This window comes from Haliotis cracherodii, unplaced genomic scaffold (assembly GCF_022045235.1).
Source record: "Haliotis cracherodii isolate W230 unplaced genomic scaffold, xgHalCrac1.p SCAF_18, whole genome shotgun sequence".
Taxonomy (NCBI): domain Eukaryota; kingdom Metazoa; phylum Mollusca; class Gastropoda; order Lepetellida; family Haliotidae; genus Haliotis; species Haliotis cracherodii.
In genome coordinates, this window is record NW_027266273.1 from 11,422,510 (window position 1) to 11,448,190 (window position 25,681).

At 42.4% G+C, this 25,681-nt stretch overlaps 1 protein-coding gene and 1 pseudogene across 1 annotated transcript; both read right to left on the reverse strand.

Annotated features, from left to right (window-relative positions):
• Positions 1-838: 838 nt before the first annotated feature.
• Positions 839-16,367, reverse strand: LOC139465263 (O-acyltransferase like protein-like). The gene is made up of 15 exons (XM_071246943.1): positions 15,219-16,367; positions 13,800-13,999; positions 12,483-12,564; positions 12,266-12,356; positions 10,647-10,993; positions 9,469-9,636; positions 8,831-8,927; positions 7,846-7,950; positions 7,008-7,176; positions 5,904-5,986; positions 5,343-5,444; positions 4,743-4,866; positions 3,594-3,786; positions 2,603-2,745; positions 839-1,802 (listed from the first exon to the last, which is right to left on the reverse strand). Exons 1-15 carry the CDS (start codon positions 16,300-16,302, stop codon positions 1,674-1,676), a joined length of 3,117 nt encoding a protein of 1,038 aa, XP_071103044.1. The 5' UTR covers positions 16,303-16,367; the 3' UTR covers positions 839-1,673.
• A 5,349-nt stretch (positions 16,368-21,716) lies between these two features.
• Positions 21,717-25,485, reverse strand: LOC139465501 (putative ankyrin repeat protein RF_0381; annotated as a pseudogene).
• Between the last annotated feature and the right edge of the window lie 196 nt (positions 25,486-25,681).

Genomic DNA, 25,681 nt, shown 5'->3' on the forward strand with positions numbered 1-25,681 from the left:
GACTGTGCTTGTCGTAAGAGGCGACTTACGGGATCGGGAGGTCATGCTCGCTGACTTGGTTGATGCATATCATCGTTTCCCAATTGCGTGGATTGATGCTCATGATGTCAATCAGTAGATTTTCTTGTCCAGACTCGATCATTTACAGACCGCCGCCATATAGGTGGAATATTTCTGAGTGTGGCGTTATACAATAAACATATACCCAATGTGGCAATCGACATTTAAAAGCCTCATCGAAACGGACAACTCAGTTTTAACCTCCAGCAGCTGTGTGCTCATGTGATGCCATAACTTCCAGATTTATGTGCGTGCGTGCATGAGTGAGTAAGTGTGTGGCCGAGTGAGTGAGTGGCTGGGGATTGGCAGGGTACCACTCAGAATGCTCATTCATGTTGTCAGCCACAGTGAAAAGCTTGCCTTTTTTAAAAGTGACCCCACGCTGCACTCACTCATAGCAACCCATGCATGCCGCAACAGGCGACCTTGAAATGGCTGAAATTTACAATTTAAAAAAAATGAGTCCCTAAGAAAGCCATGATAACGACGTCATTAAAGTGATATTCGTTAATAGACATACACTGAAATCTTAAAAAGAAATATCCAGAGGGCACAAATAGACCCAGTCATCTGAGGCGCCGCAATTCGTTATGTGGAGTTACATCATTTAGTCCCCCAATACAATGAATTCGACGTGTAGATATCACCGTCATCAAGCAGTTGGATATTTCTTAAAGAAATTGTTATATTTAAACATTTTTATTTAATTACTGTTATTATCGTGAAGGAAGGAACACGTTAATTTGTGAGAATAAATCAACAAAGTAAAAGGGATATCTGTTTATTCAGGTAACATCAACAAATGTTTGTGTTATTTCCAACGCTATACAACTGATATAAATAATCATGCAAATAACCTGGTTGTTATATGTACATGCTTTAGCTCAGAATGAACATCACTGGTCATATTCACATCCTTTGTACAATGAGTGAGTGAGTATGGTTTTACGCCGCTTTTAGCACTATTCCAGCAATATCATGGCGGGGGACACCAGAAATGGGCTTCATACATTGTACCCATATCGGGAATCGAACCCGGGTCTTCGGCGTGACGAGTTAACGCTTTAACCACTAGGCTACCCGACCGCCCCTCCTTTGTACAATGAAACATGAATAGAAAACGTAAAATTATCTGACTAAGAAACTTCTGACAGTGAGAAGTAGAATTCTGTATAAATCAACAGTCAAGCCATTTAATGAACTTAAACAAAAGCTTTACAATTTCGTAAATGATTTCCCCCCAGAAGGAATTCCTGTGGTACAAGGGCGATGAGGTAGCCCAGCGGTTCAAGCGTTCCCTGGAGAGGCCGAAGCTCAGAGTGCGAAGCCTCTGTATGCGTGAAACCTATTTTGCGGTATTGATGTGGTACTGCTGAACGCGGTGTAAAATAATATTCACCCTTTGGCTTTGCTATCAAGGTAAAACCCAATATAGTTCACATCAATATATATATTCACTATGAAGAAGTATTGAACTAAATCAGTCAGTGTTGCATATCAGAAAAGGCAATTGAACCGAAAGCGAATAGCCTTCCAACGCTGAAAACACAATGTCCTCTCAATGAGCAATGAACGTCATGAAGTTCACAAACAATTCACAGAATCACAGCCCCTTATCTTCTTTTCAGCTTCATTTTGGCCAACACAGCTTTCTCCAGTCCCAGACATGGCGACTCCACAAACACACACAGGATGAACGCCAGGGCGTATGCCACAGCGAATGTCCCAATAAAATGGTAACTCTGTTAGGAAGCACAAATACATATTAACGTCATATATAATTGTGTTCTACGTTTCAGAAATTAAACTGCTTTAAATGACAACACATAAGCTACGAAACCCGTGAAGTTCCGGGTTGGAATAGGTCTTCAGCAACCAATGCTTGTCGTAAGAGGCGACTATGCCTGTCGTAAGAGGCTGAAGCTCGCTGACTTGGTTGATGCATGTCATCGTATTCCAATTGCGTGGATTGATGTTCATGATGTCAATCACTGGATCGTCTGGTCAAAACTCGATTATTTTCAGACCGCCGTCATATAGCTGGAATATTGCTGAGTGCGGCGTTAAACAACAAACAGACATACGCTAAGCTACAGGGAATAACCTTATAGTTCCTGAATCATGTATGTCATATATAACTTTGAACATTTCAGCAGGACCTCAAAACATACTTACATGTCTGAAATCCTTTGAAGGGTAAATGTTTATTTGGTAACATCACCTACAATGCGTACTCATTTTCATTATTTCTCGGTAGTATGGCAATGGACAAACCATGAAACATTCGTGAATCATGTCAGACACTAAACAGTTTTTCGGCCTCTGCTTCGAGACATACATGTTTTTCTCTGAAAGGGAGAGCCGAACAATTCTTATTTTCTTCACAGCACATTTGTTTCAGGGCATCCGGTATCTCCAGCGACAAATGGAGCTTTTGTTTTCCAGCATTTCCGGGAACAAATTGTGTTACTTTTTTAAAGAAATCCAAGAATTACCATTCAGGTAAGAAAACCTTTCCCTAGGTTACAAGACTGCTACTCACGATCTGTATCACGTTGTTGTACACCAGTGTCCTCGTTGAGAACTCCGTGTATGATAAAAGTGCAGGGTGGATGAGATAGGCACAGTAGGTAAGTTTCCCCAGCGGCATCCATGCCCCCCAGGACAATATCCTGTTGACAACACCTGGGGACACATAATGACAAGTTATTGACACAGAGTTTCTCAAAAGTGCTCACTTAAGATGTTGTCACGGCAAACGTAGGGAATATATATTAAAAGTTTCTTACAATAAACACTATGTACATATCAGATTCAAAGCATATCTGTTGTCTTTGCACACTACCCAAGTTCAAGTAGTAAAAAGCCTTTGGGTTCGAGCTGAAAAAAGGGTTGGTTGGTTGGTTTGTTGTTTAACGCAGCATTCAGCAATATTCCAGCTATATGACGGCGGTCTGTAAATGATCGAGTCTGGACCAGACAATCCAGTGATTGACATCATGAGCATCGATCCACGCCATTAGGATCGATGACATGCATCAACCAAGTCAGCGAGCCTGACCACCCGATCCCGTTAGTCGCCTCTTACAAGCATAGTCGCCTTTTACGACAAGCATGGGTTGCTGAAGACCTATTCTAACCCCGTACCAGCAGAGCATGACATGCTTACCCTTTTCGCGAACACCTGGTACCATCCCTGATGTCCTGTGACCCATGACTCATCACTATTTTGCCTTTATGACCAATGGAATTTATTTGTTAGATAATCGAGACTATAATCCTCTAGCTTTGACGTTATGTATTTGGTCAGTGATAAGCCAATTTCGTCAGATCAATTGTCATTTTCAAAAAGTGAAACTGGGGCTTCGTCATTGTGTCTTAGATCAGATGAGATTTAAACGCAACATTTAACTAGTTCGGACGTTTCGTCGATATCAAGGCGAAACGTGGCAACTAAACAAAGATACCCTTTTCAAATATAACAACGCACCATGCACAGGACAAACAATAGTACTGGTATTATAGATACTCACCGCCATTGCCTGTGCAACACACAAATATAATCCATGAAACGAACACCGCCCATCCCGGTCTGGAAAGGGTTGTAAACGTGATTAACGTGTTAAGATCCCAGTCAGGAATGCCATCCTTCCAGTCACTGTAGGAGTAATATGTGCACATCAGGCCGATAACCAGGGCGATCTGCCATCCAAGTACAAGGGCGAACTGTTGCCGAAATGGAAGAAACATTAGTGACATGGCATTAGTCGCCTTCAAGAAGACTATATTTGAGGATGTTTCTACCATCATTTAAATATACCATTACCATTGTTGAATTCAGAACATTGAATACATTAGTAAGATTCCGATGTTAGGATAGGTCTTCAGCAACCCATGCTTGCCATAAAAGGCGACTATGCCTGCCGTAAAAGGCATCAAGGCGACTTGGTTGATGCATGTCATCGTATCCCAATGGCGTGGATCGATGTTCATGATGTCAATCACTGGATTGTCTGGTCCAGACTCGATTATTTACAGACCGCCGTCATATAGCTGGAATATTGCTGAGTGCCAACCAAACAACCATATGTCATTACATCTGTAACAAAAACATGGCCGTGGCGGCCATGAAAATCGGATTCACACTTCTTGAACAAATCGGGGTGTCATCCCATTCTTGCCGTAAATGGCGACTATGCTTGTCGTAAAAGGCGACTAACGGGATCGGGTGGTCAGGCTCGCTGACTTGGTTGATGCATGTCATCGATCCCAATTTGCATGGATCGATGCTCATTGTGTCAATCACTGGATTGTCTTGTCCAGACTCGATTATTTACAGACCGCATTCATATAGCTGGAATATTGCTGAGTGCGGCATTAAACAATAAACAAACAAATCATAACTGGTGGGAACAATATGCTTTTTTAGTGTGAGAGATAGAGAGTGCGCAGTTTTAATGAACTACCCACTCAGGCACAGTATACTGACTCCGATAGGACCAGTTCTTGTTTTAGCTTAGCACCGTAATGCCATCTATTAACTTCTTTTAAAATGACGAGGCCGTGGATCGGATCCGTCGACCTTCCGTTCTCCGTTCATGTGCTCTATCCACTTGACCACGGAGGCGGTCTTAATGATTTAGTATGGTCATGAAAATGATGTTGATGATAATCTCTCTCACCCTTGGTATCTTGGCTTTGCACTTGGTTTTATGGAGAAGGTATCCAAGGAACAGACCAATTCCATACACTCCAACTCTACACCAGGGCACGAAGTATATATACTTGAAGAAGTCCGGCTGATTCCTGTTTAAAGCGAATGTATACAACAATGGAGTAAAACGTTAATGCTCTGGATATTAAGCAAACACTAGTAACAAACTTCACGACGGGTTTGGTCATTGGTACAAGCAAACCATTGACGGATAGTTTCAACATCGAACCACTCTAGCACACACAAAATATAATAAATAAAAGCGATAAAACCCTTTCCATATTCATACGGATCTTTGCCCCAAAGAGAGTCGATAAGTCAGTAAGTTCAGTCAAACTGATACTCTCGAGTGACCGTGTCATCTTTTCGAACTACCATGGTTGGTTGGATGGTTTGTTGTTTAACGCCGCACTCAGCAATACTCCAACTATATGACGGCGGTCTGTAAATAATCGAGTCTTGACCAGACAATCCAGGGATTAATATCATGAGCATCGATCCACGCAATTGGTATCGATGACATGCATCAACCAAGTCTGCGACGCTGAAAATCAAGAGTTTTACTTACAGCAGCATTGTTGCTCCTTTGAGATGATATTCATAATATCCGTATGTCGCTATATGGATCACCAGGAACGCAGACATGACAATAATTCCCAGGGCATCAAGTCTGGGAACAATATAGTATGGGAATAAAACACAATTGTATTTGTTTACATATGAAAACATGGTACAACCTTAAGCAATGTTATCCTGTCGATACAATAATAATACAAGTCTATAAAAAATGTTCCTTATCATTCAAAATTCTTTTCAGTGTTCCTACATAATTGATGAGCCTTATAACTTACGCCATTTGGAGTAAAATTTAAAATTTCACTTGAAATAGACGTGTTTAATCTATACCACTGATCAAAAGAACGTCCACATCGGCATGGAATGCTTAGTAAAATAGTTCGGGGAAATGTGCACATTTAATAATAAATGTATTTTGAAGTTCAATCATGTACGGTACAACACGCCGTCACGACCCAGTAGAGTTGTACATACAATCATCTGTTGTACTATGGAAATATCTTGAACCTTTTATTCCCCTTGATCAACTCTTTACTAATTTGAAAGTTCTTACCCAAAAGCGATTGGAAGGAGTGCCAAAGGGGCCACAACGTAGAACTGCATATCATTGGCCAAAAACCAGGACCATCCCAGACACTGCAAAATGTTGTTTTTTGAAAACATCATAACTTTTGAGCTGATCAAGGTATCTGACGTTTCAAGTACAAATTTACCTCTGGAAAACAAAACACGTATATTTGCTAACTGCGGGAACATTCAGTTTTGATTTCTATATTTCTTTAATGCATTTCAAACATGTAAAGTAAGTAAAATTTAACTGCTCAATTAAAATTAAAATATAACCATTTTAAAAGCACATTTAACAAAGGGCCACACGATATTGCAATTAATTTTGTGGGAAATATATCGGTTAGTTTTGTGTGTTTGTTCGTTATATACTGCCTCGCTCAGCATTATTCCAGCTATATGACGGCAGTCTGTAAATAATCAAGTCTGGACCAGACAATCCAGTGATTGACATCATGAGCATCGATCCACGCAATTGGGATACGTTGACATGCATCAACCAAATCAGCGAGCCTGACCACTCGACCCCGTTAGTCGCCCCAGCATTCATGAAAATCATGAACAGTAAAGTAAATATCACAGATCCAATATAAAACATACCAGATACCTCTTATGACAAGCATAGTCGCCTGTTGCAGCAGGCATGGGTTGCTGAAGACCTATTCTACCCCGGATCTTCACGGGTCTATCATTAAGTTATAATCCTATGTCTTGCATTCATTGTATTTCAACAACCTCCTTTATTTCAATATTGGCATAGAGTTAAGTTCGAAACAAACAATCCGATAATCAATGTTGGTTGGCTGGTTGGTTTGTTGTTTAACGCCGCACTCAGCAATATTCCAGCTATATGACGGTCTGTAAATAATCGAGTCTGGACCAGACATTCCAGTGATTAATATCATGAGCATCGATCCACGCAGTTGGGATCGATGACATGCATTAACCAAGTCAGCGAGCCTGACGACCCGATCCTGTTAGTCGCCTCTTACGACAAGCATAGTCGCCTTTTACGGCAAGCATAGGTTGCTGAAGACCTATTCTACCCCGGATCTTTACGGGTAGATAATCCAATGTATGCATACGTTACCATTTCATCATTCTTGTAGATGTTATTTATGTACAGTAAATTAGTCCACCAGTTTGTGCGGCAGTTGTCTGCGTCCTTTAGTTCGGCATTGAATGATATTGGCCCTTCCACTATATGGCGCATTAGCCCGGTATACGCCATGATAAATATCATGTAAACAGGGGTCAGTCTAAAGAAATCACAAAGAGCAAAGATTGAGTCACACGTAATATGCTGCTGCATACAAAAGTAGGATGATATTTATGTTAATGTTGGTTGGTTGGTTGGTTGTTAAACGCCGCACTCAGTAATATTCCAGCTATGTAAGGGCGGTCTGTAAATAATCGAGTCTGGAACAGCAATCCAGTGATTGACATCATGAGCATCGATCCACGCAATTGGGATACTATGACATGCATCAACCAAGTCAGCGAGCCTGACCACCCAATCCCGTTAGTTCTCTGTTACGACAAACATAGTCGCCTTTTACGGCAAGCATGGGTTACTGACAGCCTATTCTACCCTGGATCTTCACGGGTCTTATGTTAATGTAAATGGATCTTTTGATGAAACAGTTTCATGAATGTACGCACTGTCATTTTAATCTGTATATTGCACTATTAAATATTCCATGAAAGCCAAAATGAAGAAAATTGAAGAGAGGCCTGTTGTATGAGGATACCATTTTGACACCGATAAATAAATAAAATAGTAAAGTCATAATCATTAAAAATTATTCAGTTCGTATATTATCGGCATTGTGTTTTCAAAGTGCCTAAATGTTTTCTATCCCTTATGTATGTATTAGTTCCAAGAGTACATTAGACGGTTCTTGTTGTGTTGTATAGACTGTGTTTACCTCCAGTATCGGTGAACGTAGTATAATATCATTTGCTTTACGGTGGGCCTCCCTGTCAGTGACTTCTTCGATTCCTTCAGGAACAGATAACACACTAAACAGCCGCTGTGTAAAGTGTAAACATAAAACGTCAATGTCAGAGTATAACCAGTCTCGATTATCCGCCAAAGCAGATTCCATCGGGCGTAAAAGGCAAATAGCGGTGAATATTATATGAATGGATCACTGAAAATCAGTGATGACCAAGGTGTTCGTGATTAGGGCAAGAATGACAACAAATTAATCTATTCAGTTATCGGCGGTAAACCACCATGGATACACTGTCACGCTTCATTTACTTATAATATAATAATAATAAACATTGTGTATCTGCGAAAAGGATAAGCATGTCCTGCCCTTCTGTGCTTACAAATAGTAAGATTTCCATAGGTTCATTGGCGTGATATGTTTCAGGGGTCGGTGAGCTTCTTTCAGCTTCATGACGGCGAATCAGTATGGGATGAAAGCAAGAAGAGATGCCACGTTGGTAACACACGTGGGCACGGGTATGATGCTGACAAACAGGAACATGATCACGGTGAACCGGGATTCGAACCCACGATCATAGGTTTGAGCGAATTGCGGCGTACAGGATATTATTATTCATCGTAAGTTGTAGCCAAATGACGTTCGGCAAGTGTGGAATCTGGACTTTTAAAGTCAGTTATCTCCCTTGCCTCGGGAAGATGTGGGCATTTGTGAGGTCAAATGATATCTGATGTTTTAAAGTCAACATGGTTTATGATACATGGTTCTGATGGGTAAGATTGGGGCATGGGGGATGGAGTGCTTCTGTTTTTGCATATAACACAAGCGCCTTTTTAGATTCAAACAAGCTAGTTGAGTCATTACCGATATCAGTTTCAAAATGTTTAAAGCTCAATGCAATAATCAGCATCAATGGTACAAGTTTTGCAAGTTATGTTTGTCAAATTCAGTTCTTTACCTCAGGAGAAAGAAGGTATCCACTGAGAGCGTTGCGTTTATCAAAGCCTGCATGGTGAAGTCCTTTGCCCTGTCCATGTAGTCGACAATGTTCTCAACTGTATAGACAACATTTATTTTATATTTCAGGTAGCTTTCTGGCTTAAACATTGGGTGGGATGGTTGTTCAGAACAAAAAGAGTGAGTGTTGGCTAGGACGTTGTATGGAGACTAGATCTGTTGTATTGTATCATATATACTTTAGAGCCTAAATAAAAAAAATATCTTGTAACAATGTTTGTTTTTTGGGGTTTTTTGGGGGGGCAGTCTATTTCATTTTTTAGTCTGAAGCATAATTATTAATTATTCAAGCATTTTCTGAGACAATCTATTTTTCCCCATAATATCCCAGGCCCCTAAGCTGAAAGTTCAAAATTCCCAAGGCTTCACTTTCTGCTTTGAGATGACATTGTCAGATATAAAAATCAAATTTTCAAGATAATGTGTGAATTATCAAAATAGCAATTTTAAGATGGAGACTTTAAAAATATTTTTGCGGCCTTAGTCTAGTAGGCTTTTGTATGATTAGGCTGGACTATTAACAAGTGCAGAGCAAGACAAAACTCGCTCACTCATTTGCACCTAATTCTGTACCATTACCTGTTTTCAAGGGTGACCATGATGCACTGTGTCCGAAGATGACCCAGGCCATACTGAGGACCCGGATGCCGTGAATGCAGCCAAGATTGCCCTCCCCTGATACGGTGCTGAGTATCTTCTCCGCGTTCCTTGGGATGGAGAAGGCCAACAGCATCTTACGACCAAAGCCTATGCGAATAACAGAGGAGAAGACAGATGAGTATTGGTTGTGTATATTTTAAAAAATTATATTTATAATGCCATGGTCTTGCAATAGGGACGTTACTTATTAAATAAAGTGTGTTTGCTTGTTGGTTGGTTTAAGGCCGCACTCAATAAATTGTCAAGTCTTGCCGTGTTACACAAAGCGATCTTGGCGCTGAAGCAATCGTATCTCACATACTTTAACATAGACTAACGGTCGTCGAAGCCCTTTGTAGAACAGGTCCCTTGTCATACAACTAAATATGGAGAGTGGAGTGTTAAACAACAAACAGCAGCAACCATGCTACTTGTATTCGCAATCACTACTGAGAAACGAAAAACGAAAGGTTGACCCTCATATTGTGCCGACCGCCTCCGTGGTCTTGTGGTAGAGCGTCCGCCCGGAGAGCGGAAGGTCCAGGGTTCGATCCCGGGCCGCGTCATACAAAAAGACGTTAAAAGATTGTACTTGTTGTTACCCTGTCTGGCGCTCGGCATTAAGGGGCTAAAACAAGGACTGGTCGGCTCGGAGTCAGTATACTGTGTCTGAGTGGGGTATTCGTGTTAAACTGCGGCATGGTATCTCAGTGAGCTAGCACTATAAATCGGCATCAGTCCGGACTAGTACAAGCAGCCACACACACACATACACGTGCATGCACGTCGCTATATAAGTGCAATAATCTTGGACGCGACGTTAAACCCAATTTCACCTCACCTCACCTCATATTGTGCCTGTATCATGTTGAGGGCGTGTGGTCCAGTCAGTCGCTGCAGAGATGCGTCCCTTAGGGGGGCCAGAATCCCGGGTCACCCTAATTATGGTTCCGGGTTTGTCAGCACCATACCAGTGTTCATGGATTTCAAAGTGGAAGCGTCTAATACCTGTATTTCTTCGGGCTTGTCTCCTACATCCAAATGACACACCGTGATAGTACTTTAAAAGCGGTGTTAAACCAAATTCACAGACTCACTTAAACATGTGATATTCTTACTGTCATAGTTAGCGGTGTTGGATGTATGTGGTTGCTCCTCTTCCTCCATGTCATCTTCCTGCAAGTGCCCCCCGTCCCCGCCACTCATGCTTGTGGTCACATGGTCAGGGCCCCCGTCTTCATCCAGGGGGTACACCCTCCTGCCGTTCATTGCTGTCATTGAGATGCCGCTACTGAGGCGCCAGATACGATTGCCGTCCTCGGAGACGAAAGCTCTCGAGGCTCTGAATCCGTCCAAAAAATCCTCTTCCTCGTATGTGTTTGCCCTCCGCAGGGCAAGCCACCCAGACACCACGTCGTAGCACGTTCCGATCACCGACAACGAAGCAATCAGCACTAAAATAATGCTGCAAGATTAACGTTGTATTATTTTTAATAAGAAATTACATTTCAGGAAGCACAAAACCGCCATAGGCGTGGCATACTTTCCTTTCGGTTAATGGTTACATAAACGCATAATAAATTGCTTGTTTAGACCATCAAATACCATGGCATTGCCTGCATTTTACATATCTATTGACAACTGGTTGTAATGATAAGATTATCAGAGTGTGTGTAATGCCAGATAGAGTATCAGAAGTGGATGAATAGGTTTGAGTGTAACTTCGAAGGGTGTATTGTAGACCCCTAATAGTTCGCATGATTTAAGTACAGTACTTTCCATGCTTACAGTCTGCATTTGAACCAAATATACATCCATGCAGCATATTCATGCAGGCATCAACGCGTAGGTGTTCTTTGTTGATGAAAATGTATAGAATTGGTGATGGCACTGTCAAGTATCTCCCAACTGAAAGGGCTAAAAGGTAATTCGTGGCAATGTACAGGGCCATGTAAAATCGTGGACAATAAACATGAATACATGATGTCCAAAAAAAGATTTAAAAAAAAGAAAACAGGTATCCATTCATATGTGCTGTCAACTTTAAAGATGATACTCTTTCCGTTGCCACTGTGAAGAGGCGGGTAGTGGAGGGGAAAGGAGAGCCTCAAAGATTATCAAAGATCAGGAAGGCCTCCAACTGCCACCACCCTTGGAAATGTTGATAAAATACATGATTTGATTATGGGTGGTCGACGACTCACCACGCGTTACATTGTCAATACAGTAGGTATCTCTCAAAGAGTTGAAAACATTCTGCGGAATGACGTGGCCATGACAAATGTTTTAGCACGTTGGGTCCAAAGGTTTCTGGCTCCAATCAGAAACTCTCCAGGTTTCACCACTATCAGCCTATAGACTTTAAAACGTCAAAGAAAGTAGAAACATGTGACTTCTCCACCAAGACCGCATATCTGTTGCGTCAACTGGCAAGGTGATGGCTTTGGTTTTCTGAGATTCCCAATTCTACTGGTGGATTGCGTCCCTAAAGGTGAGACCATTTACTGCCTGGCAAGCATTTTGCAAATGGTGATGAGGTCATTTCTGCTGTGGAGGACAAATGGAATCCAGGCGCTCCAGCTCCGTTGGCAGATGTGTGTGGACTTCAATGGGGGTTATGTCGAAAAATAATGAGTAAACAACCCAAACAACAATATGATCAGAACTTTTCAGTCACCCTCGTATTAAATGTGTATAAGCTTTCCCATCGTCAATACATATCAATAAGCTGACTCACATTGCTGTGATGGCGCTTGCATCCTCTTTCCAATCATCAACGGTTCTTGGGGAAGCGGATACCAGCTCAGAGCCCAGCCATTTTAAAGGAACTGAATACGAAAAAGAAGATTATTTATGCGGGCTGATCGATCATTTCCAACATCTTAGTTATGAGGAAATATGCTGTCAAAATGTGTTAAATGTCATAATTGAAACCTAAAAGAGTCGCTACTTACCCAGGGATATTGCATGTGTAACTGTGCTGACATTGCAGGACCTAGGAAGACAGAAGCCCCATTTGATATCCACCATCCTAGCCTGTGGAACAAAAAGGCCACAACGAAATTATTATTTTTTCTTATAAATGCAGATATTTCATCAAATGACAAAATATTATACATAATATATTTAATTTGATGTATCGGATGAAAGTAAGCGCTTTTGTTTTGCCGAGTAGCGCTTTATTATTGCTCATACTTAATTACCAGCTGGTTGTTGTGTACTGCTACTATTACTACGACTAGGGCTGCTACTACTACTGCTGATACCACTACATGGACTACTAACGACTAGGCTACTACTGATGCTGATACTAACACGTGATATGAATCAGCAGTATGAAAGTGCAATATGAAAGTGCAATAAGAAAATAAACTCACTAACTCAGTATTACAATTCCTGCTTCATTGTATACTCATGGTAGAACCATAACTACTATTATAGTCACTAAAACTAGCACCCGTGGCACTACTGTTATCACTCCCGCTGCTTATACTACTGCTGCTACTGTGGATAGAGCGTCTGCCCGAAGACCGAGGGTCGGTTGTTCGATCCCGAGCCGCATCATACCAAAAGACGTCAAAATATGGTGCTTGTTGTTACCATGCCTGGCGTTCAGCATTACGGGGAAGAACTGGAGGCAGTATGCGGTATTGTATCTTTGTGGGCTATCACCGGCCTAAGACCTGCCGACCGCCTCTGTGGTCAAGTGGTAGAGCGTCCGCCCGGAGAGCGGAAGGTCCGGGGTTGGATACCCCGGCCGCGTCATACCAAAAGACGTTAAAAGATGCTACTTGTTGTTATCCTGTCTGGCGCTCGGCATTAAGGGGCTAAAACAAGGACTGGTCGTCTCGGAGTCAGTATACTGTTTCTGAGTGGGGTATTCATGTTAAACTGCGGCATGGTATCTCAGTGAGCTAGCACTATAAATCGGCATCAGTCCGGACGAGTACAAGCATCCACACACACACACACACACACACACACACACACACACGTGCATGCACGTCGCTATTTAAGTGCAATAAATCTTGGACGCGACGTTAAACCCAATCTCACCTCACCTCACCTCACCTCACCTCACCTCACCTCACCTCTAATCTAATCTAATCTAATCTAATCTAATCTAATCTAATCTAATCTAATCTAATCTAATCTAATCTAATCTAATCTAATCTAATCTAATCTAATCTAATCTAATCTAATCTAATCTAATCTAATCTAAGACCTGCCTGACACGACAGCTTCCACCATGCTGAAAGTCGCATACTCACTGACAGGGATACACGATCGTCCATGACCATGCCCAGTGCTTCGGGAAAGGCGAACGCCATCTCCCAGTACTCTCCATGGACCACACGGGGTACTGTGGTGTTGGGGGTCCCGGTGATCTCCCGGCACTCATCGTAGTTCCCGAGAAACTGTAAAGCGCCTTTCAAGATACTCCTACCTGGCTTTCCAGATGCATCAAGCACTGAAACAAGATAGAAGGCCACAGTGAATGTATATTAGGTGTTTTTACAGTCTAGATGCCTAGTGGATTGAACGCCCGTAATAGAGACTCGGGTTTGAATTGGTCTTCAGCAACCCCCGCTTGGCGACTGACGGGATCGGGTGGTCAGGTTCGCTGACTTGATTGATGAATGTTATCGTGCCCCAGTTGCGGAGATCGATGCTTATGATGTTAGTCACAATGTAGTCTGGTCCAGACTCCATTATTTATTTACAATGTACCTGGAATTGGTGAATGCGGCGTTAAAAAACAAACATGGAAAAAAAGCGATCAAGACGCTGCACAGATACAACACCCGTTGGTCGTGGGATCGAATCCCATATTCGGTTCAGTGATGATCCTATGCCGGTCCACAGTAGGTCTGTCAATTGTATCACCCTGGGGCATGGCATTTCGTTGCGATGAAACATTTTGACAAAATTTGAAAATAAAAATACTGTTAAAAGCGTTGTAAAACATTTCCACAACTGCGCATGTCTTTCACATGGAGAATATAAAATGTACATCACAACAATACTATTTCATGTAACGAACCCCTTTTTAACCCCTTTGGAGTAGTAACAACTGTTTTTTGTCCATGTCAATAATGAATGTAGAATTTAATTCATGAAGGGGGCACGGGGGGCCCAGTCGTCTAAGGCGCCGCGATTCGCTGTGCAGAGTTGCGTCGCTTGGGCACGCCAGAAACCTATGATTTGGGGTTCAACTCCCGGTTCGCCCCGATTATGTTTCTAGGTTTGTCAGCACCATACCCGTGCTCGTGGGTTTCACCAAAGTGGTAAACGTCTGAGACCTGCATCACTTCGGGCTTTCGTCTCACATTAAGCTGACGATATAACTGGAATACTGTTAAAAGCGGCGTTAAACCCAACTTACTCACTCACTAATTCATAAAACCTATCTTGACGTCCCCTCATTTAGCTTATATCATATTCTTAAAGGGGCGTGAGTGGCCAAGTAGCCAAAGGCATCGCTGTGGAGAGTTACGCCCACTTGGCGTTACCTGAGACCTGTGAATCTTGCGTTCCACTGCTCCCTGATTATTTCAGAGCCATACCCGTGCTTACGACTTTCAGAACTGCATTGCTTCGGGTCAGCCTCCCACATCAAGCTGACACGCCGTGACTTTTCTGAAATACTGTTCAAAGTGGCGTTAAACCATACACACTCACCCACTTACTTTTAATAGCCCACATCTGTTTCGTAAGAAGTCCCTGGATGTAGGCACTGAAATCAGCAAGACATATATTCTCATCTGACACCGTTTCTGGTTTCATCATCTGCCCCAGGCTGTTGGCCAATGGTAAAACATCGAGCATCATGCCAGCAGGTCCAGTTGCATTGACGGCAAGTTCTTGCAGCGCAGTGATGTTGCCTTGCTCACGGAACACAGACACCAGTTCTGCAATCTGTTTCATAACGTAAGTGGCGTTAACGTCAACGCCGAAATTTTTCAGGACTGCACTCACCGAAGATCCTGCTATTGATGGTAAGGCAGACATAATTGCCTGAAAAATTGCCCCGTTGCTCGAATTTCCGCCTGTTCCCGAACCAGTGATCATGTTTCCAACAGCTTGAAACAGTTGAGCCGGCGTGATATCGTTCAGAACAGGGAGCATGTTTGGTATTAACGTTTTCAGCATGTTTCCAACAGATCCTTGCTGAAATACTTGCTTCATAACTGCCTGTGCTTCGGGGTTGTTGAGAAGCTCAGACAGTCCTTCTTGACTCAGCCCACCTTGACTTGAAGATGTGAGGTGGCTCAACAATTGAGCCAGTTCATCTGTATGATTTTGGCCAAATATTAGTCCAAGGATAGTGTTAGCTTGGGGACTCTGCAGCAGCTGTCCGAGCATCGCCGCAAGTGGGTTGATGCTAATTGTTGCCGCAGAAGGTACAGCCACATGTGGACCATGACTTTCACTGTTGGGTACGGTAACTGTTTGTTTGTTTAAAACTGAAGCCGTTGTTGTGTTCTTCTTAAGGGGCACCTGGCTGCTTGGGCTTTTAATTTCTACAGTGTTTGATGTCGTCACATTGGTTCCTTTCTCCGAAGACGGATAATGCGTTGTTTCATTCTGTGAGACTATCTCGCTGTATGTCGACGAATCCTGACGAGAACTGACTGTTTGGGAAGACGGGCCTCCTGTTACAGTAGATCCATCGTATGCTTCATCGCTGTTTATAATGAATCCATCGTCACATCTCAGGGAATGTAGTTGACATGAAATAAGCACTATTACAACAACAAAAACACGATCCATATTCCTGGTATAACAAGGTGGAGGTATAGAAACTGAGAACGATATAGTGCTAGTCCATGACTGTAGTCTCAACTCTGATAATTGTGTACGTGACGTCTATTATCTATGAACAATCACAGAATGAAGTATTCGATCCAGGTTATCAGTGACCTCTGATACTACATGTAGGTGTCTCGCTTTACATATGAATACATCCAATAGAATTATTACTGACACATAAAAGTGGTCACGTTGGACAATGCGTGAAATCTTAAGTGATTTTCTCGAAAAAAATTATTTGTCCGAGAAGATGCATGAAACAAATTTTTATGCATCAGTTAAAAAGATTTTGTCTGCCATTAAAGATTGTTTTTTGTTGTTTTTTAAAACAGGTTGCTTTGTTTTTGTTTTTAAAAATAAATATTTACTTCACAGTTTTGATTAAAAGAAAATCGGGGTTTTCGGGTGTAGCTGAAAATACATATTGTGTCAATACAACCCTAACATTCAGTCCGGAATCCAGTGTGAAGAAAGTTGGGATTGGACAGATTATACTTCATGATAAATTACCGTAGTTATTGTAAATCTGGAAGGTTTTGTGCCATAAAATGAGGCTGACAATAGCCTTAACTGCGTCTGGAAAGTTCTGTGACACCGTGTTGAGGGCATTACCAAAGATAAACGTTACTCTTGCACGTGTTAATTTTAATGAGTGAGTGAGTGAGTATGGTTTTACCCCGCTTTTAGCAATATTCCAGCAATATCACGGCGGGGGACACCGGAAATGGGCTTCACACATTGTACCCATGTCGGGAATCGAACCCGGGTCTTCGGCGTGAGTTAATTTTAATGAGTATAGTGGCGTCATGGCAAGGTAACACAATGTCACTCAGTGTTTTAGAAAATAGTAATTCGTAGTTTACGTAGACCCGTTTTGACAGATTCCACGGGAGCGTCTCATGGTGCACACAGTTGGTCCTTTTAGCACCTCGCCGATTCTACTGCAGGTCAAAATATTTATGAGGATGACAACTCTCACTGTGTAGTTGTATTGATACGGTGCCGACCTGCAGATGCGAGGGTTGGTGGTCTTAGGTCAAATCATGATTAAAGGTGAGTGAGGTGAAATGGGGTTTAACGTCGCGTCCAAGATTATTGCGCTTATATAGCGACGTGCATGTACATGTACGTGTGTGTGTTTGTGTGGCTGCTTGTACTAGTCCGGACTGATGCCGATTTATAGTGCTAGCTCACTGAGATACCATGCCGCAGTTTAACATGAATACCCCACTCAGACACAGTATACTGACTCCGAGACGACCAGTCCTTGTTTTAGCCCCTTAATGCCGAGCGCCAGACAGGATAACAACAAGTAGCATCTTTTAACGTCTTTTGGTATGACGCGGCCGGGGATCGAACCCCGGACCTTCCGCTCTCCGGGCGGACGCTCTACCACTAGACCACGGAGGCGGTCATGATTAAAGCCTATTGACGTGAACAATGGCCACTACTGATATATAGCCGAATAACGGACCATCTTGTGTATGTTTGTTGTTACATGCACGCCCTTCTCTTCTCAATGATGTTATAACAAAATTGAAACAGTACTATTACTCATTTAGTGAGTGAGTTTAGGGTAAATCCGCTTGAAATTATTTTTGTTATATCACAACGTGTCAGCTTCATGTGGGAGGAACGTCCGAGGTGAGGGCAAGGTCACTGAGAGAACGAGAAGAGTGAATTGTGCTGAACACGTTTCACTTTATGCCCCCTAAATTAAAATCAGGTGCATCTCTTCCACGCCGTTTTCCAGCACAAATACGCACAACAGCTTGTTTCAGATCATTTAGGTCCTTAAATGTTGAACTCAGCGTTTTAGCAAACATTGGGAAAGTCTGAGAGTGTGACTGGAAGCCTGTCCGTGTGCCCGATTATCCTCGCTACGACCCATCATAGTGTTGTTGTTTGTTGTATAACGCTGCACTTAGCAATATTCCAGCTATATGACGACGGTGTGTAAATAATCGAGTCTGGTCCAGACAATCAAGTGACTGCCATCATGAGCATCGATCCAAGCAATTGGCTGACTGACTGACTGACTGAGTATGGTTTTACGCCGCTTTTAGCAATATTCCAGCAATATCACGGCGGGGGACACCAGAAATGGGCTTCACACATTGTACCCATGTCGGGAATCGAACCCGGGTCTTCGGCGTGACGAGCGAACGCTTTAACCACTAGGCTACCCGACCGCCCATCCCCCCCACCCCAAAGCAATTGGGATACGATGACATGCATTAACCAAGTCAGCGAGCCTGACCACGCGATCCCGTTAGTCGCCTCTTACGACAAGCATGGGTTGCTGAAGATCTATTCTACCCCGGATCTTCACGGGTCCCAACGAAGAAATGCACATTCCGAAGTATGGTTGACTCGACCCGTGTCTAGGCTACAGTGACCGCTGACAGTAATATCTATGAATACCTCAATATCTATTTGCCACATCTTTCTAATCACCTTCCAATCGACCAAATAATCATTGATGACATCAGTGATAACAATTGTTATCGCCAAAGGTTCATAACAATACTTCATTCCTTCATTTTTATCGCGTATGTCATTTTGATGTTCTATTCTTTAAGTACACGTATTACGACGCACTGGCACCGTGACTGACTTACTGACTTCCACTTTTTTCATCTGATGATGATGATGTTATTTGAATATATATATATATATATATATATATATATATATATATATATATATACACGTCTCACTTATGAATCAAGCACGATAATCAGACACACACACACGCTAAATAAGTGCAATAAATCTTGGACGCGACGTTAAACCCCATTTCACCTCACCTCACCTCACCTCACCTCACCTCACCTCACCTCACCTCACCTCACCTCTAAGACCTGCCTGACACGACACGACTCTTGTTTCACAGTAGTATTGTCGAGTGGACAAAAATAAAAATGGAAATTATTATATTAAACACCATGTGAAATAAGAATTATTTATATTAATTTTATGTCCTATTTGCTACCAGCGCTGAAGTTTACTTAATTACGAAAACATTACACCATTTCCACGAGTGCGTATTAATACAACATATGAAGAAAGTGAACAGAGACGCATCACTTCAGGCATACCATAACATGCGCGCGAACTTAATACAAAGATATAAAACAGATTCATTTATAAACAGCATTTTCTATACAAATGATATATGGAAACGAACGTGTCTTGTAGAGAACACCAAAGCCCCGCCTTGACACAGCCCCCACACTATAAGTCGACAGCTTAGAAGCGGGAGTAAAATCTCACCACATTTGTGTAGACGGCCTGTCCTACCAGTTACACTGTTGCCTTGTGTAGACCCGTGAAGATCCGGGGTAGAATAGGTCTTCAGCAACCCATGCTTGCCGTAAATGGCGACTATGCTTGTCCTAAAAGGCGACTATGCTTGTCCTAAAAGGCGACTAACGGGATCGGTTGGTCAGGCTCGCTGACTTGGTTGATGCACGGTCATCGATCCCAATTGCGTGGATCGATGCTCATGATATCAATCACTGCGTTGTCTGGTCCTGACTCGATTATTTACAGACCGCCGTCATATAGCTGGAATATTGCTGAGTGCGGCGTTAAACAACAAACAAACCAAACAAACAAAACATCCATACTCATAACTTTTGTGAATGAAGAATGTAGCATGCCGAAAGTTTTATAACACTGGTTCAGAATGCAGATAGAGATTTTCATTGTGAAAATTTAAACCTATTAGGACCGTTCCCAAGTTGTCTGGGAGATCATTATTCGTACAAGGAAGGTCTGATTGAACGTTCACCTAAATGAACAACAAAATACAATCTGATATTGGTCAGTTGATTTCACGTGTTCACAGCCTGTTCAACCATTGTCATGTTGAACAGCCATCGCAGCGACTACCCTACAGACAGACACAATTCTGCCATAAGCCGATCACAACTCCAATACTTATACATATACGTAGGACAATCATAGAGCTAACATCGCTTTGTGGTACGTGGCCCTGGTCGCTCCGTGTTGCAGCTGCCACAGACCACGACCGAGAGTCCTTACAGTATTCAGTTGATTGTTGTTGTTTAACGCTGCACTCAGCACTATTCCAGCTACAAGACGGCGGTCTGTAAATAATCGAGTCTGGACCAGACAATCCAGTAATGGACATCATGAGTGAGTGAGTGAGTGAGTATGGTTTTACGCCGCTTTTAGCAATATTCCAGCAATATCACGGCGGGGCACACCATAAATGGGCTTCACACATTGTACCCATGTCGGGAATCGAACCCGGGTCTTCGGCATGACGAGCGAACGCTTTAACCACTAGGCTACCCGACCGCCCCTGACATCATGAGGATTAATCTACGCAATTGGAATACGCTTACATGCATCAACCAAGTCAGCGAGACTGACAACCCGTTAGTCGCCTCAGCATTCATGAAAATCATAAACAGTAAAGTAAATATCGCAGATCCAATATAAAACGTACGATACATGTGGGTTGAAGTAACATACAACTACACTGCCTGACAAAAGAAAGGAGACACTTGGATTTGACCAACAAATTGCAAACGTTATCAAAATGTTACTTGGCTGAAAACAGTCGCTGAAACACTGCAAGCATTAGGTCCAAAACACAACAAAGATACCTGTATGAAATGCATCACCATCCAATAAATATTTCTTGCTTGTTTCAGTTTAGACAACGTGCCCATCAATTTGTTTGAACCACAATAAACATTTTATGGCACAGAAAATATATTTAAAGACAGAATTATCATATCGCTACATTATTAAAAGTAACTTCTGTTTCGTTAACTGGGGAATAAACTGTTGTCATATCTGTTGTAAACATCGAGCTATAAGTATATCAACTGTAGATTTGACAATGGAAACCTGAATTTGAGGTGCAACTTTTAAATGGAGTGCCTCAGCGTTGTGAAGCGATTCATATGATGTCAGATATTCGTTTTATATTTTCTTCCTAAAAGCGAGTAACATCACTATTTGAAACTACCTACCTACAACGATCGACAAAGGAATACAATGTATTTTTCAATAAACGTTAGCTTTCACGTGGATGTGGCTGTCGAATTAGATGTTCTTATCAGAGATTGCCCAATCGTATGAGCATATTGTGATGGTAAGAATAAATTAAGAGGCACTCTATCTTCGTATGTGTATTATTTTCGCTACTGTTAGCTAGGTAGCCCAGTCGTCTTCGGTGGCGCAATTCCCTATTGATGGTTGCGTCCCTTAGGCGTGCAAGAAAGCCATGATCGAGGGTTCGAATCAAAGATTCGACCTGATTATGTCAGCACCATAACTATTTCTCCAAAATGACTCTGTTCCAGCACCGACATGTGTGAGTATAACTGATACACTCACTGTCTTTCACTCGATATCATAGCTGCCGTTGATCCATGGTTATTCTTGTCGTTTACACCCTCAATGTCCTGTGAGACAAGGTATTTCATAACGTCCACGTGCCCGCCAATGGCGGCTACATGGTGGATGGTGTTACCGTCATCATCAATCAGTGATAGATCACAGCCTTGTCTCAGAAGAATATCAAAGACTCCTCTGTGCCCGAACTCTGCTGCCACCATCACTGGAGTTCTTCCGTACTTGCCTCTACTGTTCACATCAAATTTGGTATGTAAAAGAATGTAATGTACCATTTCATCCTTCCCACCCGAGCAGGCCAGATGAAGGGCGGTGTTACCGTCATCATCGAAAAGTGACACGTCCGCTCCTGTGTTCCAAAGAACATCAAATACACCTTTGTGCCCACACTGTGCTGCGAGCATCACCGGTGTTCGGCCCATCTTGCCTCTACTGTTGATGTCAATGGAGGTCTCGATGAGGACATGGTGCGTCATGGCATCATCACCACCAAGACTTGCCAGATGGAGGATGTTGTTACCATCATCATCTTTGACTGATACATCACCCCTTTGGCTCAGCAGCACGTCAAACACACCCACGTGTCCCCTTAGGGATGCGAACATGATTGGCGTCATCTCGTTTTGTCCTCTACTCTTGATGCTGAATTGTTTCTGACGGAGAATGTCTGTGACCATAACATCATCACCGCCTGTACAGGCCATGTGAAGGACGTTGTTCCTGTGGTCATCAATGATGGACACATCGGCTCCTTTACTTACAAGTAGATCAAATAATAGCTGATTCCCCGTCCTGGCTCCTATCATCACCGGGGTAATTCCTTCATGGCCTGCCACGTTGATGTCCATTTGTATCTCTCTGAGAACATATTGCACGATCTCAACATCCCCACCAAGACATGCCATGTGAAGAATGGTGTTACCATCGTCACCAACGAGTGACAGATCAACATCCTTACCCACAAAAAAGTCAAACAAGCCCCTGTACCCTCGCCCTGCTGCTATCATCACCGGTGTCCATCCGTATTGGCCCCTGCAGTTTACGTCATCACTGATGTCAACGAGGACATATTTCACAATATCGACATTACCTCCAAGGCTAGCCACGTGAAGGATTGTATTACCGTTGTTATCAACCACTGAAGCATCACATCCTGCACTAACAAGCACATCAAATGCACCCCTTTGTCCGGCCCATGCTGCACACATCAATGCTGTCCAGCCGTTGTGATTCCTTCTATCCACACGCGTATATCCTCTCGACAGGATATACTTCACCGTCTCAACATCACCTCCACAGCATGCAACATGGAGCATACTACTACCCTCGTCATCAACGCAGGATAAATCGGCGCCTTCATTCAAAAGTATAGTCACCATTCTCTGATGTCCACCTAACGCTGCCACCATCACTGGTGTCCTTCCGTATTGTCCTCTGCTGTTAACGTCGACGATGTCCATGGATAAGACGTAGTTAACCATATGCTCATTCCCTCCGTTACAGGCCACATGAAGGATGTTGTCACCGCCGTAATCAACCACTGACACGTCACCCCCTTTATTCATGATGCAGTCCAACATATCTGTATCTCCACACCATGCTGCTGTCAAAAGTGGTGTCCAGCCATACAGGCCTCGTTTGTTGACGTTCACTGCATTCGTGGTCAATAGTTTTCTCACATTGTAAAGGTTCCCTTCTCTGCATTCATTATGGAGGATGGAATCTGACGTTAATGCTCGTATTGCATTGATGTTGTGACGTAGGACATTCATTGTGTTAATACCTACCTGTAAATTAAGTGTTTAAAATATTAATACCATTATTTAGAAATATAAAAAAAGAGAATAATTACCAGTCTCGATTATCGCGTCCATTGGATGTAACAGGCAAAATAGTGATGAAAATTATATGAATCTATCAGTGAAATTTAATGATGACACCACGTGTTCGCGACATTGGGCAAGAATGAATGACAAAGAATGAAAAGAAATTAATCTATTCAATTGGCTGTGATGATAAACGAAGCTCATGAACACTGTCAAGCATTATTTAGTTACTCTAATAATAATGTACACTGCATATCTGCAATGACAGATAAAGTGTCAAGTAAGGCAGAATATTATGGTATCGTCAATAGTAAGAGGCAGAATATTATGGTATCGTCAATAGTAAGAGGCAGAATATTATGGTATCGTCAATAGTAAGAGGCAGAATAGTATGGTATCGTCAATAGTAAGAGGCAGAATAGTATGGTATCGTCAATAGTAAGAGGCAGAGTATTATGGTATCGTCAATAGTAAGAGGCAGAATAGTATGGTATCGTCAATAGTAAGAGGCAGAATAGTATGGTATCGTCAATAGTAAGAGGCAGAATAGTATGGTATCGTCAATAGTAAGAGGCAGAGTATTATGGTATCGTCAATAGTAAGAGGCAGAATAGTATGGTATTCTCAATAGTAAGGGGAGTATCGTCAATAGTAAGTAAAAACTTTAATACACTAGATAAAATATAAACGACATACCTGAGCCGTACACAATCTGCCGTCTCTACTGACAGTGAGTTACGGTGATATCTATGCACGTGTGAGACACACGTTGCTGATAGAAGGCAGTGCATTGAACTCGTTATATGCATGCTTTTAAAACTCCTTTGTGTTGCCAATTCTAAAGTTTGAAATAGTAGGTTTTACCCTGTTGCAACATGAAAACAGGGTATCAATGGGGTGGAGTTTTCGTTGTAGTATTGTTGTAAAGGTTGCGTCAATAAGTACTGCTGTGCTATGTTGTGCAGTATACTGTATGGATCTGTTGTTACCTTGTTGGAGCTAGATTGAGCATGATATTGTGTAAGATGGTTCAGGATGTGAGCTCAGGCAGAAATGGTTCGATACACGTGTCGTTGTTTGTTTGCCGCACACGGAAGTATTACAGCTATATGACGGTGGTCTGTAAATAAACAAGTCTACACCAGACAATCCAGTGACTGACGTCATGAACATCGATCTAGGCAATTGGGATACGATTATATACATCGACCAAGTCAGCGAGCACAACGACGTGCATGTTATGGGGTGAAGTGAGGCGAAATGGGGTTTAACATCGCGTTCAAGATTATTGCACTCATACAGCGACGTGCATGCGTGTGCGTGTGGTTGATTGTACTATACTCTGCCTGAGTGGGGTATTCATTTTAAACTTCGGCATGGTATCTCAGTGGGCTAGCACTTTAAAATCAGCATCAGTCCGGAATTGTACAAGCACACATGCACGTCCTATATAAGTGCAATGATCTTGGACGCGACGAATAACCCCATTTCACAACCTTCAGCCATTTTGAATTCTCGCATAATTATTTATTTTTATTATGTATTACTTATGTACAGTAAACTACGGTTATAACGAACTCAAAGGGACCACTAATTTTAGTTCGTTATTACCGTAGTTCATAAGCACATATACATCAAATGGCCGGGGCTAAAAATAAGTTCGTTATATCCATCGGTTCGTTATAAGCACATTCGTTATAAACGTAGTTTACTGTATTGTTATCTATGTATTGTAGTTACTCTGACGGGTAGTTATTAAAACACTTAGGTTGCTATGGTGACTGGGCAATTATTACTGTTCAGTGGGTAGATGAAAGTCCTGCAAATGTTCACGTAATCTCTGGAGCGCCTCTGTGGTGTAGTAGGTAGTGCCTCTGCCCGGAGAGCATTAAGACGGTGGTTCGATCCCCGGCCGCGTCATACCAAAAGATAAAAGATGGTACTTGTTGTTACCCCACGTGGCGGTCGGTATTAAGGGGCTAAAACAAGGACTGGTCGGCTCGGAGTTGGTATACTGTGTCTGAGTGGGGTATCCGTGATAAACTGTGGTATCTTAGTGGGCTCACACCCTAAATCCGGCATTAGTCTGGACTAGTACAATCAGACACGCACACATA